This window comes from Sphaeramia orbicularis, chromosome 15 (assembly GCF_902148855.1).
Source record: "Sphaeramia orbicularis chromosome 15, fSphaOr1.1, whole genome shotgun sequence".
NCBI lineage: Eukaryota > Metazoa > Chordata > Actinopteri > Kurtiformes > Apogonidae > Sphaeramia > Sphaeramia orbicularis.
In genome coordinates, this window is record NC_043971.1 from 3,140,757 (window position 1) to 3,159,620 (window position 18,864).

General features: G+C 36.8%; 1 protein-coding gene across 1 annotated transcript in view; it reads right to left on the bottom strand.

Moving 5' to 3' along the window:
• Positions 1-1,915: 1,915 nt before the first annotated feature.
• Positions 1,916-18,864, bottom strand: part of LOC115434612 (uncharacterized) — a 52,295-nt gene continuing 35,346 nt past the window's right edge. Inside the window, exons 4-8 of the mRNA XM_030156647.1 lie at positions 13,321-13,483; positions 7,200-7,327; positions 6,429-6,550; positions 4,116-4,220; positions 1,916-1,973 (exon numbers count right to left, since the gene is read on the bottom strand). Of these exons, the coding sequence (XP_030012507.1) occupies positions 4,124-4,220; positions 6,429-6,550; positions 7,200-7,327; positions 13,321-13,483 (510 nt within the window). The 3' untranslated portion in view covers positions 1,916-1,973; positions 4,116-4,123. The remainder of the gene's footprint in view (positions 1,974-4,115; positions 4,221-6,428; positions 6,551-7,199; positions 7,328-13,320; positions 13,484-18,864) is intronic.

Sequence of the window (18,864 nt, forward strand, 5' to 3'; positions counted from 1 at the left end):
TAAGAGAAGTAAGTGCAATTTCAACAATGTTCCACCTGTTACTAATGTTTTGTGTATTTATAGCTCTACTGTGATCTGTAAGTTATATATAATGAACATGTGGAAATGATAAACTGAAGCATGAAATTGTTAAAATTACACTTATTTTTTCAGTTTGTTCATGTTATTCACATCTTTTGAAAGGATAGTTTGTAGATGCAAACATTTTCACAATGTAAATTAACTTTTTTCGCTCTAAAATATAGAGAAAAGTTTGGCATTGACATTATTTATATATTATTCTGTTATTATTTTACTGGTTCGGCCCACTGCAGATCAAAGTTAGCTGAATGTGGAACTGAACTGAAATGAGTTTGACAGCCCTGATTTAGATAAATGTTCAACGCAGTGATGGTTAAATGAACGGGACTAAAGACACAGATTAATAATCTATGAATTTGAACAAGACACACAAAAAAAAAAAAAAAAAAAAAAAAAAAAACGGCACAAACATCACATTGTGTTTTTGTTTGTTTCAGGGTTTGTGCAGACCAACTCTGGAACATCTACAGTCACAGAAAAAATTATTAGACCATCCAAAGTCATCCAAAATAATGGTTCTGTAATCCAGTCCTGACTCCTGTGTGTGTCATGTGACTAAAACAGACAGAAACGAAAACATGGAATGTCTAAAAGCACTGTTTTTGTCAGTACAATGACATAGATATTGATGTAAGAACTGAAGTGATTTTGGTTTTTATCAGGAAAACATGTTAAATGAATAGATATCAGCTCTATAATTAAACTACTATGAGCTAGTTTTGTTGTTCTCATTATATTTGTCCAAACAAATGGACCTTCAGTTGGACCAGGCATTAAAATGAACAAGAAACTGAAGAAAACAAGGACGGTCTAAGAATTTATTTTGCGACTGTATATGTATATGTATATGTATATGTATATGTATATGTATATGTATATGTCAAACCTCATGTAGAGGTTCAATTGTTAAATGTTTGTAGGGAGCGCTGCTGAACCATGTCACCACCGCATCCTAAACCAGACCCATAAAATACAAATGTAAAAACTGCACCTCTGAAACATGTGCAAAGTTAGAAATATGACTCTTATGCGAAAAAAGAAGGATCTGAAAAACTCTGTGTAGCATTTTACCTTTAAACAAGTTTAATTTAACTGACTTTAGATATTCTTACACTATCTGATGAACCATAACAGCATTTAATTTATGTGAAAACAGATCCTTATTATTATTATTATTATTATTATTATTATTATTATATTTTAAAACATGTGAATCTTTTCTGGCTCTATCCAGTGAATTTCCGTGATATAAAGCTGTAGTGGACAGTCGATCGTAGCATTAACTTGTCAAACCCTGTTTGTCGTTAACAGTGTATGAATGGGTTTCTGAAATGTAAATATTGATGGAAGCAGATATTTGGCAGAAGAGAACGTTGTCTGCAGTTAAAAGGAGTTTGAGGGTATTTGAGATGTTCCATAAGATGTAACAGTGGTATTTTGTCTTAGGTCTACATGTTAAGATGATCACCCACACATAGTATCTCCATCACGGTCTGCACACACAACCTACAAAGTGACTAAAACGTTTACATCAAACTGAAACTGACATATAAGACGTATATGTTTCACATTAGTTGGATTTGTACAGTTTTTGCAACAGTAATGGAAACCTCTGCTGCTGTAAATAGTATGATACGGTTAAAATATGTCACAGTGTGGATTATTTGTATTGGATATTAGCCTGTTCCTTTCATCCTAAACATCTCTTTCCATGTACAGAAACACATCTGACGTAAACTCTACTCTTCTTTTTAATGCAGCAGTGTCAGTCCTCATACTCAAGTCCTTTCCTCAGCTCTTGATTCGTCTTTTCTCCACCACCATTTCTTTTTCCCTCTGTGAATCTTTGTGGAAGCTCCTGGATTCTTCTCATGTGACTTATTTTATCTGATCTGTGGAAACAGACATACTGATTTGAGACTGATCATACAGACTCACAGATCAACAAGTAGCTTTTAGAGATTCCAAGAAAATAACTAGAATTTTGGCCACAGTCTGAGGCTTCATCCACAGGAAGGACTTCACATTTTAAACACTTGACATTTCATAAATAACATTGAGTCATGTATGTAAAACATCCCATGATGAGGTGAACTGATAATGCTGCTGAACTTCACTCCTAAGCAGTGGCGGCTGCTCGTCTTTCAGAGAGGGGAAACTCATTGTCAGCTTACATAAAAAAAACTGTCAAGTTGTTTAAACATAAATTCGGCCCACCATCCCTTTTTAAGAAAATGGTCAGTGACCTTATCGTACCAAGTAGGCGTCTTTTCCAGAAACAGCTGAAATTATGTTAAATTGAAACAAGGAAGTCCAATGAGTGTGTTTTATTTACAGTGCAAGAAATGAACAAGTCATTTGGTTTGTCTGATTTCCCAGCAGAATGTGCGACGGTATTAAACTGAACTGTGTCAGTGAAGGAGTAGATCTGAAAACAGCTGTCAATCAAACGGGATTCAGCCTTTAGACTGATCCTCCAATCAGCACGTGGAAGCTCAGCGTCCATTCCGGCCGAGCTCCGCCCACAGCTCCATTCACCCCAGAGACACCAAGCATCCGGGGCCGGACAACATCATGGCATTTATCCAATTAGCGTCCAGTTTAGAGTCAGTTTAAAGCAGTTCCACTCAGTCCCATTGAAGTGCATGGACGCTGAGCGTCTACGGACAAATGCACTGAGCAGAGATGGAATGAGAAAACAGAGACGGGAATGGAGGAGAAGTGAACAACATCTAGTCCACCGATTTGGGATAAAGCTGATTCTGAACCAACTGGTCTGAGAGATGAACGTGTTCCAACACATTTGGAGTCAATGAAATGAAAACAACTGAACAGATTTGAGCATTTAATTTTCGGAATTTTAGGGGAAGCTGAGCTTCCACTGCAGTCTGAGAGAAATTGCCTCTGCTCCTAAGATTTAAAGGGCTCAAATTTCTCTGAACCCACTTTTCTTAGTCTGTGGTTCATTTATTTGTGTATTTGAACCCTAATAGTTCATACAGTTTGCATTTGAACCCTCCAGCTGCTGCAAAACTATCTTTATATTCATTTGGACTAAAATTGAGTGGATTTCTACAACCTGTTTTAACCTCCTCAGACCCAGCTATGGGTTTTCTGTCCACATTTGTGGACAAGAGTTTCACAACTTTATCCAAAAAAAAAAAGAAAAGAAAACTGTCCACCACAAAGGACATTCCATAAAAAAATTTAAAAACTGCATCTGAAAAAACTGTTGCATCATGATGTTTTCAATATAGGCACTGATTTAATAAAAAAACAAAAAAAGCTGGTACTTTGCTGACATTTCCTGGGTCTCAGGAGGTTAATTATTACCTCCGCCAGGAGGTATTGTGATTACTTCGCTTTGTGTTTGTGTGCGTGCGTGTTTGTTTGTTTGTTTGTTAGCAAGATAACTCAAAAAATTATGGACAGATTTTCATGAAATTTTCAGGAAATGTTGATACTGGCACAAGGAAGAAATGATTACATTTTGGTGGTGATCGGGGGTGGGGGTGGGGCCACAGGGGCCCACTGATCTGCCTTGGCAGAGGTCTGCACTCTCCGAGTGCTTTTCTTGCTCTTTCTTAATTAGTTCCGTCTATAACTACTTCTGACATTTGCACATATCAGGTCCAGACTTCAGACGAACATTTCTCAGTATTTCTCCATAATTGTTTGTCAGCAGCAGCAGCTGTAGTCCAGACTGAAAATATGTCCAAACTTGGAGCCGATTTACCTACAATGTTCAGCTGTTGGTTGAATGGGACAGAGCAGCGCAGCCAACAACCTGGAGGGGGCGGGGCCTGAAGTGTCTCATGTGCATTTAAAGGAAATTAAACGGAATTATGCATTTCCAAACATTTCCCTGTGGTCTACATAAACTAAATGCTATGTCTGGGTCTGAATTCTTCATTAATTCCATGTCCATGTCATCTGTGCTGCACCATTGACAGAGGTCACAAAATTTGTTCTTGAGGTCATTAAAGGTCGAATTGGATTTTTGTATTAAACTGTGGACTCAGAAGTGTCTGTACCTGAGTGTTTACTGTAACCAGCTGAAGTCCAGTTTGCTGTGGTGTCCCAGTGCGATCATGGAGTTCCTGTTTCGTACTGCAGGTTCCACTGGTCCCAGGTCAGGTCTGAGGAAAACCGACTGTTAGTACTGAAGGAAGGCTGATTTTATTTCCAGTTATGAACACATGAGTTAAAGTTCATGAAAACTGACCTCAAAATAAAACCTTATGATGAAAAAAATGTATTTAAATGACTGCGATGCAAATGGCTACAAAGAACAATCTATAAATGATGATAATGATGATGATGATGATGATGATGATTATTATTATTATTATTATTGATGAGATTTTAGGTGGAATGATAAAGGTGTAATTTGTATGTATTGAAATCATACCTTTCCAGTATACTCAGAATGTATTGACAAAGTTAAATCTGCTGATCTAAACTGCCCTGTAGGGGTCCCACAAGGCTCTATTTTTAGTCCATTATTATTCCCACCTTGTAATCTGTGTAAATTTGGGGCACTGTATATAAAACTAACATAGACCCTATAATTAAACACCAAAAAAAAAGCTATTAGAGTAATAAATAAAGCTGGTTATCTTCAATCAACTAATTCATTTTTTGTAGGATCTGGTTTATTAAAATGTCCTGATATTGTATATTTAAAAATGATGGAAGTAATTTTTCGTGCTAAGAACAAAAGTCTTCCTGTTTGTATTCCAAAAAATTCTAAGTTAAGAGAAGGGAATTATAATTTAAGACAGCTGTTTATGTTTGAAACATGTAAAGTAAGAACAAATGTTAAAGATTGCCGTGTTTCTGTTATTGGTGTCAAATTATGGAATCAACTGAAGGATGAATTGAAATTGTGTGGCTTGTCAAGTTTTTAAAAAGCCATAATTTGTCAAATTCTCAAGGGCTATGAAAGTAAAATAATCTCTGAGTAATTTAAGAAACTGAATGTAGATTAATTTGTGTTAATGTTTTATTTGCTGCAAGCTCAGGTAATTCAAAAGATGGGAGTAGGAGAAGCAGAAATAAGCCTCTGGTTTCAGCTACTGTTTTCTTTTCAGTTACTAACTGTGTTAATTGTATGTTCTTTATATGTTTGTGTTTCGTTCATAACTGAAATAAAAAATATTCATACTTTATGCATTTATACTGTTAGGACATTTCTGAGCCTGAACACTTTTATTGCAGTAAAGTAGCTGAATCAGTACTTGTACTTTTATCACACTCTAGTTTTACACTACTGTCTGTCAAATATTCGTATCTGTATCAGTGGTTTGGAAGCAGCATTGATCCTCCATTCAAAGTGACTGAGCTGCTGGTCTCTAAACTTGTGGACTAACTGAACCCTCACCCTGTCTCAGCAGGCCTGTGTTAAATCCAGGGGGGATTCTGCTACTCCTTCAGGGTTACCTCAGACCCCCTCCCCCAGGTCTGTCTGGGTCTGGGTCTGGGTCTGGGCCAAGTCCTGGAACACCTCCCATCACAGGGCTGCAGCAGAAACCCCCCAGACCAGTCAGAACCCAAGCTAAAAGCCTCTTTCATGTGACTCTGAGTCCCATCCCAGTCTCACCCTGAAAATACCTCTTTCCCTTCACACTGGCTTTTATTTACTGTTCTCAAATATCTCACATTCCTCGTCCCTCAAACAACATATGAAGAATGTTGCTGTTTTTAACACAGCTACTTTTCAGAGGTTTTCAACTGGAGATACTTCAGCAAAAACAACACAACACATCCACTGTGAATTTGTCTGTTTAGTGTTAATTTAGAGTATAGTTTAGAACAAACTGTGGTCACAAGTGTTCCGTTTATATTGTCAGTTAATATTTTATACTGTTTACATTTCTAAGTATTACAGCTCTCTCAGAAATGCAAACCCAACTGGTTTGACCATGTATATTTATGGGATGACCTTTACTTTCCTGTTTCTTCTTCGGATGTGAAACTTGTCAAACTGAGCCAAATACAGTGATTTTCAGATAATTATTACCATTATAAGATAATTATTACCAAGGTTTTAATTATAGTTTTCATATTTAACTAAGGCTTCTTCACATCAACTTTTTTTTTTGATCAATCAGACATGTTTTTTTCCTTCTTTTCTCCTGTGATTAATACACACCTGTAACAGTGATGAAAAGAGGTGTGCAGACATGTGGACTTATTGGGTTAAGGGCAGGGTTAGAGTTAGAGTTAAGGGTTAGGTTTAAGGGTTAAAGTTTTAGGTTTAGGTCAGAGTTAGGGTTAGGATTAGGGTCAGGGTTATGTTTATGGTAGGGTTAGGGTTAGGTTTGGGTTTGGGTATTTCTGCAGACCTGTACAGCTGTGGGCAGGACATCTTCAGAGAACTGGAGCTCATTTCCAGTCTGCTCTGGTTCCTCAGCTTCGATCTCTTCACCAGATCTTTGACTCGACCCCACGAGTAGTTCTCGCTCAACTGTTGACAAGGACACACAGACACATCAGTCTGAAACACATTTCATTCACTCACACCTTAATTTAAGCCTCAAATCACTGACGTTTCCCTCATCCCTTTAAAAGACAACTGAAGCAACATCAAATAACCCAACACCTGTAAACAATTCAGAAGACAGGTAGACATAAACATATGATATTAGCAAACACATGCACACACACACAGGCATACACAATTATAATTAGGTTTATTTATTTAATATTATTATTACTTTGGGGTTTTTTTTTTTCTGTTTTTAATTTTAATTTGCAGTATTGTTAGTATTGTTAATGTTGTTTTGTTTGACTGTTGAGTGTTCTTAAGAAGGAAATGTAAGGGTGAATCACATTGTTTTTATGCTTGTAAATGGATACGGTATGTCTGTTTGGAATAGGATGACCCCAGGAAGAGTTGCTGATGTCCTGCATCAGCTAATGGGGATCCAAATAAATAAGTAAATACATACATACATACATACATACATACATACATACATAAATACCCCATATTCTCAACATAGTAGAGGTGTATGTGTTTTCTTCAGTTCTGAGGTGTTTTGACACACACATCTATAAAAGTCTTTCTGCTGATGATGAACAGCAGCATTTGAATGTAACATGACCTAACTCACCCTGCGCTGGGGGATGCAGAGCCCCTCGGTGCTGGAGCCCAGGAACCGAACCTCCCCCTCGGTGTAACTCCTTCTGTTCAGGCCTCTCCTCCAAACAGGAATGGGTTTGAAGCCCTCACCGTTCAGATCTGAAGAAACAACAGGAAGCAGTTAATGTGTGGATGAGTTCAGCTGAAGACACAGTCACATGCGTCTGTTCTTTTATTCAGTCTCCGTCTGTCGGGGATGTTTCTCAGGGTTTTTTTTTTTCTGTCAGTTGGATCATGTCAGGTTCACTTACGAGTTCAGCTCGGACTGGAAAAACTGCTGCAGGACAGTTCTTTAACCACTAGGAGGCCCCAGTGAACTGAAAAAGCTGTCATGTCTCTATAGTAGGGCTGCACGATTAATCGATTTTAAATCGAAATCGGATTTTTTAATTAGGACGATTTTTAAGAAAGGGAAATCGTAAAATCGATTTCATCTCTCTCGTGCCTGCGGGCCGTGCGCTTGCGGGCTCCCGTAGGCTCCTCCTCCTATCAGTGACAGCGGTCTGTCACAGAACTCCGTGTAATGACCGGACTTTAAATGTGTTCATGAGCCCGCAGTACTTATAGCACTGTAAGCCGTGGCTTCACGCACGGATCCCGCAACTGAAATAGAACTGCATGCGGATCACTCATCTTCCGTTGTCCCGGATCCGTACCGTACTGTCTTCTTCTGATCCGGGTCCGGGTCTCGGGGTCATCAGCCTCAGCAGAGGAGCCCACACAGCCCTGTGCCCACACACATCCACCTGCTCCAGGATAGAATCCCTCCAGTGTGTCCTGGGTCGGTCTGTTCCACACACGGATCCCCCAGTTTAAACAGAACCGCATGTGGATCACTTATATTAACCTGGTCCACGCACACACACACGCACGACTGATGCCTGTCACTGACTTACATTGGTATCACTTCTGTGGGCCCAGATACCCAGGAAAAAATAAATCAATAAATAAAATTTAAAAAACAACAACAACAACACACATATATATATTTTTTAAAAAATTAAATAATTAATTTAGTCCTCTTACTTGCTAAATTTTTCATTCACAAATGTAAGTTCTGTAACACAAAACCAAATATTATTTATTTTTTGAAAGATGTTGAACTTTATTTAAAGCTGTTAGATAAATCTGGAAACAAAAAGGCTATAAAAAACATAAGTATTTGCTCTGATTTGGACATTGTATTATAGTGTATTCCCCCTGGCAAACTTATGTTATTTTCTTGTTGCATACATTGTTTGTATACTCTATTTCATTCAATAAAGATTTAATTAAGAAAAAATAAACTTCTGTGGGTTCATCACGTGATACCATCACAGATTTGAGGTCAGAGCAGTGCCTTGCATTGTGGGCTGCTCACGAAAACGACATGCTGACTTCTGTTGTCTTTTGTAGTTTTACCCAAAAATCTAAATCAAAATCGAAAATCGAGTTTTTAGAGGAAAAAATCGGGATTTTTTTTTTTGCCAAAATCGTGCAGCCCTACTCTATAGAAATGCTCTTTACCAAAGTGACAGAGGATTTTAAAATACTGGGAATAATGTGAGTTTAATCCAGGTCAGATCATCACATTTAAGGATTCAGATTCATGTGAGTTCTAGAGTTTTAACTTAGAGACGGAAGTTGAATGATGACACTGTCCTGCCTGTAGGGGGCATTAAAACCACTACAATGCTTTAACCACAGAGGAAGAAGAACAGAACAGAGTAACAACTGTGTGTTTATCATCATCATCATTATCAGTCTCAGCATGTACATCACTTCTCTCCAGACACAGCACACACCAAACTGGACATGTTCAATGTCTCATTAAATCCAACATCTCACTGGTCAGATAGCTATCACCCTGGTATCACCCACACATCCCCCAGGTATCACTAGGGCTGTGTATTGGCAAGAATCTGGCGATACGATACAAATCACAATACTAGGATCATGATATGATATATCACGATATATCATCATACTGTTAAAAAAGCAACTTTTTTGTTTGTTTCTTTTTTTTTAATATTATTTCCTGGAAGAACTGAATTACACCAGAATGTACAAATATTAAATACATTTTTATTTGATCAGAAAAGGATCTAATGCTATATCACAATTTTTTTTTCTAAGTCTCCTAGTTTCAAAAGGAACTAAAATGTGCCTCTCTCAGACAGTAAAAAGTGCTTTTAGGATGCTTCAAAAAACCATTATTGAATAAAACAGTGTTAAATAATAATAAATAAAATATAAACAAAAAAGAAAAACAAAAATGAACCTCTGCCATTTTTGCATTTGAATAAATACCTAAAAATATCGATACAGTACTTTTTCATATCAATACAGTATCGTGAAATGAAACATTGCGATATATTGCAGAACCAATATTTTCTTAAACCACCAGGTATCATCCACGTATCACTGAGCTATCACCCAGGTAAGACCCACATATTAGAATTTATTTTGACGTATAAGATTTGTTAAGTTACTTTGAGGAACTGACATCTGACTTTGTGATCAGTAGGAAAAAAAATGGGGTAAGGGGGGAGGGAGTGTATAAGTTGTACTTCATCCTGCTCCTTTTCAAATGTTGGTTGTTTTTTTTTTACTTTGTTTCTTTTTGGTTTTTTTTGTTTTTGTTTTTATATTCAAAATAAAAATAAAATATCACCCAGGTATCACCCACTTATCACCAAGGTTATTATAGTTTTGCATTTTTCCTTGTAGTTTAATTTTATTTAGTTTTGACTTTTTTTTCTCTAATTCAGTTCGTTGTAATTCGTTTTTAGAGCAGGTTTGCTAGTTTTTATTAGTTTAATTTTTTTTCTAAATGCTTGGTTTTAGTTTTGTTTTAGTTTCGTCATATCTTTTATCTTCCTCACCGTCGTATTCAAATAAATCCCAGACAGGACTCTGCTGCTTTCTCCCAACTTTAGTCTCCATGTTTCCAGGTAGAGTGGGGACCAGAAGACGACTGGAAACCACAAGTGACGAGAAGTGACGGAGCGTGAAGTGTTGTATGGTGCCGCTAGCTAAAATTGCTCGAGTGAAATAAATCGATTTCATATCAATCCTACATTGACAAAAACAAAAACGAAGGGAATTTTATCCATAATTTCTATATCTTTTAGTTAGTTTTGTAAGCACACAATACAGTTTCAGTTAGTTATCATTTTTTTCTTTTAATTATAGTTTTTATTTATTTCAGTTAACAAAATGTTTTTACAACTCTAGTTTTCATCATTTTGTTAGTTTTCGTTAACAATAATAACCTTGCTTATCATCCAGGGTGAGGGTTAGGGTTGATACCAGGCATCACCCATCACTCTTCATTTACAACAGACTGATGCTGAGACAAAACAAGTATTGATGTTGAATGTGTCATGTTTGTTTGAGCTAAGACTAAAAACCTCTAATATCATGTTCTCTGTGTCTCTGAGACATGTGTTTGTTCACGTGTCGAGGTCTTTTTCTGCTTTTTGAGAAGGGAGTGATGACTGCTGTGAAAAATGATGATGGAAGTCAGAGCCGCTCTGTTATTTGCCTCCTCTGCCTGTATGAGCTCATGGTTTTTACTGACAGACTGGTTGAAAACAAAAACAATGTAAGCCTGGGAGGACTATAGACTCATTCACACAAACTAAAAGTAGCTGAAAATACTCTTTGTTGTATGATAGTAAATTAATTAAGTTCCCGGTGGATTAACCCACACAAAACCCAAACATCCATCGTTAACCAAAACCATCTGCTGATGTAAAATATTTAATAATTGTTGATCCACTAATCCTATCAATACATGGAAATAATTGGTGTAAAATGCAGTTTGTCATCTTTTCACGGCCATCAGATATGACCCTTTCAGAGGCTCTGTGGTTACCGTGGAAACACAATCTTTTACAACATTAATTCACCAGTAAAACCCATGGAGTTTGATAAATGACAGTGCTTGAAGACACTTGGTTTATGTTCAGTTAATGATATATTTGACTCAAAAAGTTACAACTTCAATTTGATCTTTAATGAATCAGTGAATTAAATATAGGAAAATACTTGATTTTCACTTAAATAAATGCAAAATACAGAGGATAATATTAGAATAAAGGGTGACAAATTTCCCTCGGGATCAATAAAGTATCTATCTATCTATCTATCTATCTATCTATCTATCTATCTATCTATCTATCTATCTATCTATCTATCTATCTATCTATCTATCTATCTATCTATCTATCTATCTATCTATCTATCTATCTATCTATCTATCTATCTATCTATCTATCTATCTATCTAAATCACTTAAGAAAGGTTCAGTGGGGAGAAATATTAATTCGGGAGCTGCCACAAAAGTAGTGCTGGGTCTTTATGGGTTAAAAGTGAAAAGTGTGTACATCTACGTTCATGTGTGGAAATATTCCCTACATTTGTTTACACCAACTTCATTTACGTTTTATCCAAACAGCTTCTTTTCCTACAAGTAAAAATGATCTTGGGGATGTGGTCATCATTCTGCTCAGGTTTCTTTAAAACCAGAGTTTAATAGATGTAGATGCACCCTATGATGGTCCAGGTGACACTGAACTGTGACTCTCCGATCACACTCTGAACGTCCGAACTCTGTTTTTGTGTTTACTACTGACTACTGGGGCCCCTCCGACTCCTCAACCTCTTCTCCAGATCCAGTTTCCTGCCTGTCAGAGGAAAAAGGAGTGTGGCATTCCTCTGTCCACAGGACGTTCTGTGTTCCCACTCCAGTCATAATTCCATCGCTCCCCCCACGGGACCTCAGAGCCGCTCCGAAAACACTACAGTACGATAACATGTGGGCAGATGACTAAACGTCACCTGGAGAGGGTGTACGATGACAAGGTCAACAGAAAAGGCAGAAAAACAAGTGAGGCTGCTGCAGGTCAGCCTGAAACTGAAGATCTGCTAAAGCTTTTTAATAACACACCCATTAGATCCACTAACACTGAAACTCAACCTGTGTGTGTTTGTTGACACATCGCACTGCAGCAGGTTATTAAGGCTGATCCAACTACTAATTAAACTGTAGGGTTAATTACAGATAGCTTCACTCGCCTCTATGGAAACAAACACTATCACATGTCTCATAAAAATACAGTGTGGAACTCCAGTGGGGGGTCTATTCACAAATTACCATCTGCGTAAAACGGTAATTGATCTGTTTGTCACACCATGAAAATATTACATTAACTATGTACAAGTCGCCTCCATAAAGTCCATGATTCTACAGCCGTGAACAGACCTCTTCTGTCTGTGTTACATCAGGTTGATTTGGTTTATTCCACCTTATTTCATCCTAAAGTTTGAGTGATTTTAATTAGTTGTATCATCCTTCTACCAGACAGAACATCAGACTGTGTAATTAAATAAATATATAACACCGTCAGAACTATCCTACTCAGCTCACATTCACTTTAAACTGTCTGTTTACCAGTGAATTTATAATATTTTACTAAAAGCATTAGAAATATGTTTGTACCAATAATGTCACTAGGAAAGTGAATTCAAATCTGTTTATTGTGTCACAGATGTTAGAGTATCAATATAAAGAGTTTATGTTTGTGCATCGTCTTATTTTTCTAAGACATGAAAACAGTGATTTTTACTAAAATTGAAGAGTGAGACATTTCTGGAACTTCTGGGTGAACATATGTATGTATACATGTATATATGTATGTATGCATGCATGTATGCATGTATATATGTATGTATGTATGTGTGAATTTATGTATGTATGTATGTATGTATGTATATGTGTATAAATTTATGTATGTATGTATGTATGAATGAATGAATGAATGAATGAATGAATGAATGAATGAGCGTATGCATGCATGTATGTATGTATGAATGTATACAATTTCCCAGACTGGGATCAGTAAATGCTGTCTATCCATATATTCAATGTCTCTTTGTCTCTGAGTCACAGCTTTGGGTTAAACTTGGTCTGGAACAGCTGGACTGTTTTTAATTTCTACCCATTTTGTGTTAGTTAAGAAAAATCACCAACTTTCAGACAAATGTGTAGTTTATGGTGTTTTACTGCTGTGAGTGTGTGAGTGGTGCGATCAGCTGTAAACGTTTACCCGTGGTGGCTGACATGAGCGGGTGGCAGCTGACCTCAGGGATGGTGGACAGGTCAGACAGAGTCCCAGGTGGAGACAGACACTCACTTGTGGACTGTCTATTGTGAATGTCCTGAAAAGCCAGACCTGCTGCTCCACAGCTGCAGTGCTGCTGGAAAAAGTCCTGTTCACAAAGAAAAGAGCATACTCAGTATACGTACAATTTGGTTTAATAACAGCATACATGCACTGTTGCATCACCCTAGGACAGGGGGGTCAAAGTCATTTTAGTTAAGGGGCCGCATTAAGCCACATCTGATCTGCAGTGGGCCAAACTAGTGAAATAATAACATAATAATATATAAATAATGCCAACTCCAAATTTTCCTCTATGTTTTAGAGTGAAAAAAGTACAATTATGTGATGAAAATGTTTACATCTACCAGCTATCCTTTAAAACAATGTGAATAACATGAACAAATTGAAATGTCTTCAAAAAACTAAGTGCAATTTTAAAAAAAAAATATTATCTCTCAGTTTATCATTTACACATGTAAATTACAACTTACAGATCACAGTGGATCTACAAATACACAAAACATTTAATAACAGGCAGAATATTGGTAAACTTGCACTTCAGACATGTCAACATGTTCATATTTGTTCAGGTTATTCGCATTTTTGTGAAATGATAGCTTGTTTTAGTGTGACTACAGTAAAATGACATGAAAATGTTTACATTTGCAAAGAGAAAAATGTGGAGTTGTGAGTATTTATAAGTTATTATGATAGTATTTTACTGATTCGACTCACTGCAGATTAAATTGGTCTGTATGTGGAACCTGAACTAAAATGATTAATCTCTTCAGTGTAATTTTTGCATTTCACAAATTCATCCCACAGGCCAGACTGGACCCTTTGGATTTGGCCGGATTTGGCCCCTGGTCCGCATGTTTGAGACCTCTGCCCAAGGGTTATATGGACTAGGGTTAGGGTTATAAGGGTAAGGTTCAAGGTTCTAATAGTTTTGGATTTTTCATTATAGTTTAGTTTTATTTTGTTTTGACTTTTTTTTTTTTTTTTCTCTAATTCAATTAGTTTTAATTCATTTTTAGAGCAGGTTTGCTAGTTTTTCTTAGTTTTCATTTTTTCCCTAAATGTTTAATTTTAGTTTAGTTTTAGTTTCTTTATATCTTTTCTCTTCTTCTCTGTCATCGTATTCAAATAAATCCCAGACAGGACTCTGCTGCTTTAGTCTCCATGTTTCCAGGTAGAGTGGGGACCAGAAGACGACTGGAAACCACAAGTGAACACAAGTGACGGACCAAAAAGTGTCGTATGGTGACAGCAGCTAAAATTGCTTGAGTGAAATAAATCGATTTCATATCAATCCGACTTTGATACAGACGAAAACGAAGGGAATTTTATCCATAATTTTTATACGTTTTAGTTAGTTTTGTTAACATGCAATACAGTTCCAGTTAATTATCGTTTTGTCTTTTAATTGTAGTTTTTATTTATTTCAGTTAACGAAAATGTTTCTTCAATTCTAGTTTTCATCATTTCATTAGTTTTTGTTAACGATAATAACCATGGTAGGGTTATATGGACCAGGGTTAGGATTTTAGGGACAGTTCTACAGAAGACATGCCATGGGTCACATGGGTGCTACTAAAGTCAGAGGATGCGATGTGTTTTTTCCTGCTCTACTGTATGAATCATTCTATTATTGTGAGGTCCAAAAGGCTGGTGAGTTGAAGTCATTTCCTGATGTGTTTCCCAGAGTTTTGTGGAGTTACCTTTCACCCACTGTGGAGGGTTTGTTCGGGTCCATACTTCTGGGCCTCTGGAACAACACATCCATCTCACATCAGCCTACACACATTCTGCTCCTCATATCTACACAAAGCTCTGCTCCCATCTGTATTACATAACAGCTTCTCATTTACATCCTCACACAGATCTGGGGTCAGATCTAAGCTGCAGATGGTGCTGCGGCCTCATCATTTGTGTTTTTTTGTTAAAGTTTTAGGTGTTTTGAACTGTTCGTATTAATTCAGCTCTCAGAGAACAAACATACCGAGCATTAAATACACAGTCAGTTAGTTTATGTATTGGGATTGGGTTGCGTTAGAATCCAAGAGGACCCCCATGGAGAACCAGATCACAAACACTGTCCAAGTGTTTCCCAATCACTGAATACACCAAAGTTTTAATAGTTTTGGATTTTTCATTATGGTTTAGTTTTATTTAGTTTTCACTTTTTTTCTCTTTAATTCAGTTAGTTCTAATTAGTTTTTAGAGCAGGTTTGCTAGTTGTTATTAGTTTTCGTTTTTTTCTAAAGGCTTAGTTTTAGTTTAGTTCTAGTCTTAGTTTTAGGGTTTTTTTTATAACTTTTCTCTTCCTCACTGTCGAATTCAAAGAAATCCCAGACAGGACTCTGCTGCTTTCTCCCAAATTTAGTCTCCATGTTTCCAGGTAGAGTGGGGACCAGAAGATGACTCTAAACGACAAGTGATGGACCATGACATACACTGTAAAAAATTACTGTGGAATTAACACCAAAGAGTTGTAAAATTGCAACATAAAAAAACTGTAAGTGACAATACAATACAAAGGTGGTTATTTGAAAAGATTTTTATGTTAACGATTAAATCAAATATAGCTGTAGTTCTTACAGGAAGAATATGTGAACAAAACCAGATTTGTATGTAAAAATTATGTATTTCTATTGTTTTTAGAAAATAAAGCTGTAAATTGAAAAACAATGTGGTGCTGTTTAAATTGCAAGACCATAATGTTGAAATAATGGCCTATTTGCTTTTTTTTTTTTTTTTTAATAAAAAAAGTTATAAAAAAGTAAACATTTAACAATTTAACATTTTAAACTTGTAAATTAATCGGTTGGTAGAGTTGGTCAAGCAGCTCGTCCAATAACCAAAGGGTTGGTAGTTCGAATCCTGGCTCTGACTGTCCATATGTCCAAGTGTCCATGGAAGACACCGAACCCTAAATTGTTCCCAGTTGGACCTGGAGGCTTCAGAAAGTGCTTTGGACACCATGAAGGTGGAGAAAATGTGCTAAATAAGTGCAGTCCATTTACCAGTTAAATCCAGTGTTAAATCTACATGTTTAAAATGTTAAATCTACATGTTACTCCGTAAATATGTTTACAGTTGGATGTGTTTTTTACAGTATTGTTCTAGTAACCACAGCCAGTTTGTTTCTGTAAAAACAGGATTTTTTTTTCACAGTGTACCATATGGTGCCACCCGCTAAAATTGCTCAAGTGAAATTAATCGATTTCATATCAATCCGACATTGACAAAGACGAAAACGAAGGGAATTTTATCCATAGTTTTTATATATTTTTGGTAGTTTTGTAAGCACACAATACAGTTTCAGTTAATTATTGTTTTTTTCATTTAATTATAGTTTTTATTTATTTCAGTAAACGAAAATGTTTTTTCAATTCTAGTTTTCGTCGTTTCGTTAGTTTTCATTAACGATAATACCCTTGGAATACACACGTTAAAAACTGACATGTGTCATCTCTGTTTTGTTTTTTAGATCTGGTGAGGCTTCTTTCCAACCTGTAGTTGAGTATTTCTGTTTCTGCTTTAATTCCTACATGTTCCACACACTGTAGGTCTGTTTTCTATTTTACTGCTGTCCGTCTTGTGAACGTCCTCCCGTCTCCAGCTGTTCCTGATGCTGATCTCCACACTTCAGAACATTGCGAAGGTCCTTTTTGACCTCGGCCTTTTCATGTGTCATCTTTGACGTGGACTCGTCTCACAGCAGGAAGGAGACAAAAGAGAAGCCGGTGTGTTCCATCACAACACAACGATTCAGACTCTTGGACTACCATTATTAAATCAGCACAGGAAGGTGAAAATACTGAATGTGAAGTTCAGCGCTTCCTCTGTCTCTGAGTCGACGCTGTTCTCAGAGTTTCTTTGAAGTTCTGACCTCCTGCTGTTCATCTTTACAGCTGTTCTGGCCTTTTGATCCAAACTGACTGCTCTGGTGTCACTCCAGGTCTATTCATCTAAAATCCTTCTTTATATCACACCAAGACCAAGCTTTACACCAAGGCCTCGAACTGGAACAGGGGCATTCCAGTTATTATAAAAACTCAGAGTGACACAACACTGATTATGATTAAAGAAGAACCTGTTTTATTCAACGTTTCTTTAAAATTACAGTAAAAACTGACTAAAACTATACAACTGTCGTGATCTGACTTTGAAAACATTCAACAGATTGAGTTAGACTATTCAGGTAAATATGTCCAAAATGTATCCTAATGTCCCACTAAGACGTACATGAGCTCATGGGGTGAAATTCACTTGTCTTGGCTCTAAATTTAAGTAGTTCATCAGTTAGTTGAACGAACCAGAAAAACAGCATCATTTTAATCTCATTCTGGCACAATATAAATGTATTTTCCTTCATTTGTTTAGTCATATTTAATGTTTTGAGTCTACAGCTGCCACACAGTGTTTCACTGGTATTAACTGACCTTGAATCCAACATGTTCGATAAAATGGGTTAGAGTTTAGGGTTACCACTAGGTCAGGGTTAGGACAGTGGTTCCAAACATTTTATGGCACTTGACCTCATCTTAACATCACAAATTAATGGCGACCCCAGACATTCAAAACGGAGACATTTTTTTGCTAAAATTAATTTGTTTTTGATCATGTAATACTTTGCAATACTATGCTGCAAATAAATGTTCATTTTTGATGACATTTATTCTATATAACGTATATAATGCACCTTTTTGGTGTCTGCTTCTCAGTTTCTCTTGTAGATGACTTAGCAGGGTCAGGCAGGCAAAGAAATCTTTCCATTCTCTGTTCGGTCTGATTTTCTGACTGTGGCTCTGTCTGAGCAGGTTGAAACATAGTAACATAGTAATGTAGTAACTTGATTTTTATTACAAGAAGTGTGTGGTGTTTTAATTATAATGAAATATATATTGAATCATTTAAAAAAAAATGTTTGTTTGTTTTTTCAGACTGATTACACTCTATGTATTCATCATAATGTACTCCATGTGTCATCCCCCCCCCCCAGTCTCTCTATATCTCTATCGCTCTCTCTTTTCTCCTCCTTTACTCTCTCTCTCTCTCTTTAACCCCAACTGGTCAAGGCAGACAGCCATCCTTCAGGAGTCTGGGTCTGCTCGAGGTTTCTGCTGTTAAAGGGAAGTTTTTCCTCACCACTGTCACCAATCACAAGTGTTTGCTCCTGAAGGATTCTGTTGGGTCTCTGTAAACTTAATTTGATTCTGATTTGAATTGATAAAGCACTTTGTGACTCTGTCTGTGAAAAGTGCTCTATAAATAAAATTTACTTTACTTTACTTTACTTTTTTTGTATCAATTACTAGAAATTTCAGGTAACCCCATTTGAATTCCAGGCGACCCCACATGGGGTTGTGAACCCAAGGTCAAAAACACTGGGTTAGCGGTTAGGGCAGTGTTTTTCAACCTTGGGGTCGGGACCCCACATGGGGTCACCTGGAATTCAAATGGGGTCGCCTGAAATGTCTA